Here is a 6,629-nt window from a genome sequence, read left to right on the forward strand (position 1 = left end):
TTTCCTGCTACTTAAAGGGACAACTGTACATTCTCCTGATCCAGCAGTGCTTATTTTGATCAACAGATGTACTTCTGCAGCACTTCTCATTGCGAGGTTTGTTAGTTATTGTAAATAAAAACAGTTCACTGTGTAGTCGTCCTACTTTGAATCAGCTTTCAAGTATAGCGAGTTGCTTTGTAAGGTAACATTCCACTACATTTGTAGTATTTTTAATATCTTCTGTTGGACTGTAGGGCAAGAACCTTATTTATAAGTTCAGTTACAGTAATTAATCTCCAAATGTATTTAGCAAGAACGGACAACTTACCTCAACATCTAGTCCAAACTGAATAGCAAAATTCTCTGCCTCAGTGAATTTGTGCTTGTGAAGTAAGCGACTTAATCTAGGGGTGAAATAAAGTAAGTATACTACTTCAATAGAAGTGCCAAATCACAGATAAAAAAGTAAAATAATAAAATAGTGTTTCACAGAAACTAGTACCTATTTTCTGGCAAGGCTTCAGTTAAACTTCTCATCACGACAATAGAAACTGGGCCTTCAGAGGGTCTGAGGATGAGAGGGAACTATGAGTTTCTCAGCCGTGAAACAACTACTATATAGAAGTAATCTGCCATTTTTATATAATAATGATCTACCAAGAAACAAAATATTATCTTACATCTGATGTTTTTCATGAATTCCTTCCAAGAAGTATATTGTATCCTGCAGCATGCAATAACAGAAATCATTATGTGGTAAGGGAAAAATCAGTCATAAAAAAGCACAACTATAATGCATTAACTGTTTCTTAATCTAGAAACAAACTGCTGCTTTTCTCTCAGATAAGTTTGTTGATTTTTTTCAAATGCTTATCATGTTATTTCCTGGATAATTTCCACCATCTAAAATTTCCGAGGGCCTTAACTGGACATTTCAGACTGAAACGACTGCTATCCCAGTTCAGTTACCATCAGTACACCCTCCACACGAGCAAATCATCTTCTCAAAATTACTCTCTTTCATTTTGTCCAAGCCATAAGCAGGTCGCACTGTATGCATCTTCACATCGTTCAGAATCTGATGTCTGTGCTACACTCCACAAAGGCAATATATGCCTTGGCATTTCCCACCTTGACTTTACCATCTCAGAGCAAAGAAAAGGGATACATCAGCCATTATTTTCTCCACTATATAGCTGCATATATAATCTTTTTTGCCAAGTGAGTCATACAAGGTAAGCAATTCCATCAGCTTTGTATTTTATTGCATATCAGATCCAGAGCTTACTACATTCACTTTTGCAATTCCAGTGAAAAGCCAGTGCTCAGGCTTCTGACTTGGTATCCTCTCATATACCCACTCCACTTCACCAGTCTTTACAACATTCCTAATTTCTAAAGTTCTCGCCATCCTTTTTGTTAAAATCCTTATTTTGTTAGTGTTTATAAGGAAGCTGTTTAAACAGTAAAAGAAGTAGTTTGCTCATGTGAACTTAAATCCCAAATAAATACAAAAATACTTTGTATGCTAAGAGAACTTAAAACTTCATACAGCTTTTAGCTGTTAACAGCAGCAAGAACAACTGGCAGTAGCATTAAACATTACAATAGACCTGGGCCTAGAATGAAACTGTTCAGTTGGCTATATATTGTATCTTTTTCTCCATCCTTTGGGGACATCATTTCATCTTTCTTTGTACAGTTCCTGCAGTTTCTAGCACAAATTGGTTCTAATCTAACAAGAATAACACAGTACCTTCTTTAATAATTAGATCTATTAAGACAACTATATTTATTCAAAGAACAACAAAATCTCAACATACCGTGCCAATCCCACTTTGAACAAGTGAAGAAACAATAGATACTTCCAAAGAATACAGCAGTTGCATAGTGGGCAAAGCAAAAACCATTAGACTTCTGATCTATAAAAAAAAACAAAACAAAAAAACCAACAACAACAAAAAGGAAAACAAACAATCAATCAAGTCAGAATTTTTTTTTCCTCATACACTGGTGACAGAGTGATGTTTGCAGAATCATTTCTGGATTCTTATGGAGTTAGATGGAGGATGCTATTTTTATAAGTTTTTATGAAAAAGCAGATCTCTACAACTTGAGAAAATTTAATGAAGTTTTAGATGTTGCCTTTATGTATAGGCCTATTATATATAGACAGGTTTCATTTAAGAAAATTGTATAATGTTCTTCCTGGCATTCTATTTCAGTTAACTCCACTGACTGTACCTGGAGGTAGATACTGACTGTAGGTGGAGCAGAGACTGCTGTAAAGAAATCTGTGAAGGTGTGCAAGACAATAGTAAATTCTGCTGCTCTCCCCTGTGTGCCTACCATTTAAAAAGAACAAACAAACCAACCCCAAACAATCCATAACAAACCCAAACAGTAGGGCAGCTTGCCCTGGTCCCCGCCTTAAGACATTGCAGTAGTCCCTCTTTCGCTATGTCCTAATACATAGATGGTCACATTTCAGTTTTGACTTTTGAGCTCCTGAGAATTCCGCCTGCTCCAAATACTTAGCCACCTCCTTTTCTTTTCTTTTTTCCCCAGCTCCTCTTTTTTCTGTGAGTGACTGCATAACATTTGAGGAACAGAAAACAGATCATACCTGTTTGTTATCCGGTACTGTCATGACTATGAGTTTAACATTGGCAAGCCCTTGCCTGCAGAACGAGAAAAAAGAAAGCAAAATATACTGTATAAATCTTATGTTAAAACTGTGAAATATTCTTGCTTCTGAGTTTTAGAAAATTTAGTTTTCCATGGAAACTGGTACATTTTAAAACCCTATGGTGCACCCAAAAATAACAGTGTTGTAGCATGTAGAGGACATACATTTAACTTCTGACAATTTTAAGCTTTTCAAATGGATCTGATTCTTATATTTTTTAAACTGGCACAGAGCAATGGAAAGAGCCAAGAGCCTTGTCTTCTAATCTTAATTGCCATTCATTCCTATTGTATTTTAATCAATACACACACCTCTAGATTTTGGCTTCTCCACCTGCAGAATGAAGATCTTACTATTTATTTATCTGAAAGACAGACTAGCTTTTTTTATAGCATCCGACTTGTAAGCCACATTATACACCTGCTTTTAGACAAGCATTTCCTAAATGATACAGGTTACATGCAAGATTCCTAAGCAGTAACAGATAAACCATGAAAAAGCAGAAAGTGACAAGGTTTTCTCTTCGACAACATAGAACTAAGGATACTACAGTCCAATTATTTTGTCCTACGGACTAGAAAGATTTCAACAAAGATTTCTAAAAATTCAGTACCATAGAAAATCAAGTGTTTGTGGCACATTTCCTATAACGATAGGCAACTTTTCAGAACTGGTGCTCTAATGCTTTACTTACCATATGACTGGAGAAGAATCTGACTCTGTACTTAGAAGAAATTCTTCAATACGTATTAAAGGCCAATCCCAAATTAAAGTAAGAGAATAAACATCCCAAATGCTCAAGATATTCTAGAGTTAGAAAAAAAAAATTAGATATGGATTTCATCTTTTCTTCATAGAGGACACTTTTTTGTATTTTTGAGCAGAATATTAACACATTCCATAGCTTAAATAATGACTAGGAGTAGAATAAAAAAAAAAACAGTAAGATCAGGATCTTCTGTAAATATAAGCATCTGTTTTCTAGAAAAATATTTTAAAGCTATTACTTTAAAACATATTTTTAAAAGCTGGTTCAAAAACATTGTAAAACAAAGTCTAAACCAAATCTTTACACATACCTCTGTATCTAAAACAAACAGCAGATTGTCAAGAACTTGAAGTCTTGCTGCATCTAAAAAATATCCATAGTCACATACGTTTACTATTTTTCTTCAGAAAGGTATTTGAAGCAAAAACGTATAAAATGTACAACTAAGCATTGGAAACCTACAGATGTTTAACCTCATGGAACTTCCTAGGACTGTGAAAAGTTTAGCTTAAAAGAATTGTGATTTACACATCTAAGTTAAACTCAACAATTTTGAAACATACATTTTAGCTGTACCTTTGCATTCCATTTGGTGTATATATATATATTTACTAAAACCAATGAAATAAGTGAAAATGTCTTAGTATTTTCTGCAATTAAACATGAATTCTACACTTGTCTATAAAAAGAAAAAAAAGAACTCTCCCTTACCTTTGATCAGACTTGAATCAGCAAAACTTCGAACAGACACCAGGTTATCGGTAGGGTCTACCTCCCATTTGGAGAGTACATAATCGCCTTTACCCTATTAGTAAAGGCACAGTAAAATGCATTAGAAATTTGGCCATCGGCAGGTATGCTCCTACAATTGATCTTTAAGTTGGAAAGCTGCAAAACTGACTTAAACTTTATTCCCGGTGAATGTTGATGTTCAGAAAAATACATTTATTTATTTATTTTTAATTTAGTCTTATTCCTTTTTCCTGTCAAGACTGGCCTTTACTACAGTAATTGTTACAGTCAGCATCCCCAAACATTTTTGGGTCTTCTAAAAACATGCCATATTTCAAAACATCCACTTTCTATTCTCATAGAACACAAAACCTGAATGAAACGTACACTGAACCTACTGAGAAAAATTGTACTGAATTCAACAGGCTGCAGTCGATGAACCCAGAACACTTGTTTCTAGTCCAAAACAACATTTCAAAACATATCTGTATTTTTTTATTAGTTCCCGTACTTAATTCATGTTTAAGGGCTCTGTTCAATTGGGACCTTAATTGTTACTTTGGCAAGCCTTTGTTGAATGTGAATCTGATTGGAAGACTCTTGCCAACTTTAGCTTTGTCTCTGAGCTCAAGGGTGAGACTGTAAATAGACTAGCCTGAACAGGCTAGGAACCACAGTGATTTACATGCAACCAGGGTGAAAATATTTTTTCCCCCATCCATCATAACACAGCAAGTTCTGAAATGACAACAATTATTTCCTTATGAGAAAAACTACAGACGGACTGCACAACTGCTAACCTTTAAGTTTACAGTGAAGGAAATGAAAGACAAAGCATCTTAGTACACAAAATTTATTAGCTTCTTTTTCAACCAGCTAGAGAAATATTTTGTTGCAGATCAAAAAATGTCATCACTGATCATGTAAGAATTCTTATGAACTTATTCTTAATACTTACCCCAATTATCAAATGGATTTTGTTCGTGGAGTTACTTATCACGAAATTCTGACAGCCGAGGCTGTGATACTCTTCTGTGGAAATGAAAGCGGTCTTTATCTGTCCTTGTAACTTGTGAGGTGGAAGATGAAGGGAAAGCAACCAAAAGGGGAAGAAAAAAAGTTGGTTATACAATCAGTGGATAAAACCTTGAGCTGCTCACATCTCAATGAAATGTAGGGAGCAAAGTTTTGTAACAAAGTTTGCACTTCACACATATGTTACAAGTTAGCAGGTATTTCTTTCTTACTTTCTTTGCCGTAATCATATCCATCTTGTCAATTGCTACATTAAAAAAAAAATAAATTTAAATAAATTTAAATAAATTTAAATAAACTTTTTCAGAATTGACAAAAGCCACTAAACATCATATAGGACAGTTTAATCCTAACCTGACTATGCTGAAAAACACTTTAGCCAGGATCTTTGACAGGGTCTATTTCTATTGATCACGGTACTGAGTTACAGAAAATTAACTAATAACTATACTTACACTGCATTAAAAATTTAAATTATTCCCAATATTCTTCAGTACAGTTAAGACTGATTATAGCTTAAAATCCTGCTTCCATAGTATTCAGTACTCTCTCTCTAAAACAGTGACTCAGAGAAACATAAGCTAAAGGAATTATTGGAAGAATACAAAAATAATTTTATTAGAGAACTAGTTGTGTATCAGTTTCCTTTTAAAAACAAACTACGATTACATAGAAAATCCCAACTCAATATCTTATACCCATTAGAAAGATGCATGGAAAAGCTTTTTTAATACAGCTCTTCCCGTTCAAATGAAAATCCCAAGTGGTTTGTAGATCATCCTACCTTCCTGCGTTTTAGCGAGTGGGAGGCACATAATGCAGAAGAATCCACTGTTTGTGAGAATGAACATATGATAAACACCTAAAAAAAACCCCCAGATACAAATATTTCAAACTTAAGTATTCAATAACCACAAAGAAACTACTGGCTTACGCATAGGACAGTGAAGTGACTGACAAAAAAATAATCTGACCAATAGATTAGGCTATTTTTAAACAAAAATTTTGTCACCTTCAACAAAGAGTAGAATAATTTTGTACATCTTAGAGTTTCGTTTGAAATTATGATTTTTTTTTATGCATCCATCAGACTGCAAATTCTGTTTCCATGACAGAACTACATTTAAACACATTCTAGTGTGACGGAACAAGACTGGGAGCTTATAGAAAAACAGGAACTAGTAAAATCTGAAGTCTGATAGAAGGAGAGAGAAGGAATCCTTCCTTTTTGAGCTTTTTTATATGTTTAGCACAGTCTCAAAAGAAAGAGGTATTGAGTTCTGAATGTTTGTTGTTTTCTATGACATTTGTAAAATAATTAATGAGGTAAATATCTTTACAGGAATGCATTACGAAAAGTGCATTTAATGTATACAGTTCAAAGTAAACCTGTATCTGATTGTTTTTTTTGTAGTCTCTTTC

At 34.1% G+C, this 6,629-nt stretch overlaps 1 protein-coding gene across 11 annotated transcripts in view; it reads right to left on the bottom strand.

Moving 5' to 3' along the window:
• Nucleotides 1-6,629, bottom strand: part of KNTC1 (kinetochore associated 1) — a 45,759-nt gene that overhangs the window by 36,530 nt on the left and 2,600 nt on the right. For all 11 annotated transcript variants that reach the window (XM_035890444.1, XM_035890442.1, XM_035890439.1 and 8 more), the window contains 11 exons: nt 5,992-6,069; nt 5,420-5,454; nt 5,131-5,241; nt 4,152-4,245; nt 3,751-3,803; nt 3,366-3,478; nt 2,609-2,663; nt 1,806-1,904; nt 663-706; nt 485-550; nt 311-386 (listed from right to left, as the gene is read on the bottom strand). In XM_035890444.1, coding sequence (XP_035746337.1) covers nt 311-386; nt 485-550; nt 663-706; nt 1,806-1,904; nt 2,609-2,663; nt 3,366-3,478; nt 3,751-3,803; nt 4,152-4,245; nt 5,131-5,241; nt 5,420-5,454; nt 5,992-6,069 — 824 coding nt within the window. The remainder of the gene's footprint in view (nt 1-310; nt 387-484; nt 551-662; nt 707-1,805; nt 1,905-2,608; nt 2,664-3,365; nt 3,479-3,750; nt 3,804-4,151; nt 4,246-5,130; nt 5,242-5,419; nt 5,455-5,991; nt 6,070-6,629) is intronic.

The sequence above is a fragment of the Egretta garzetta genome, unplaced genomic scaffold (assembly GCF_000687185.1).
Source record: "Egretta garzetta isolate BGI_Z169 unplaced genomic scaffold, ASM68718v1 scaffold343, whole genome shotgun sequence".
Taxonomy (NCBI): Eukaryota; Metazoa; Chordata; class Aves; order Pelecaniformes; family Ardeidae; genus Egretta; species Egretta garzetta.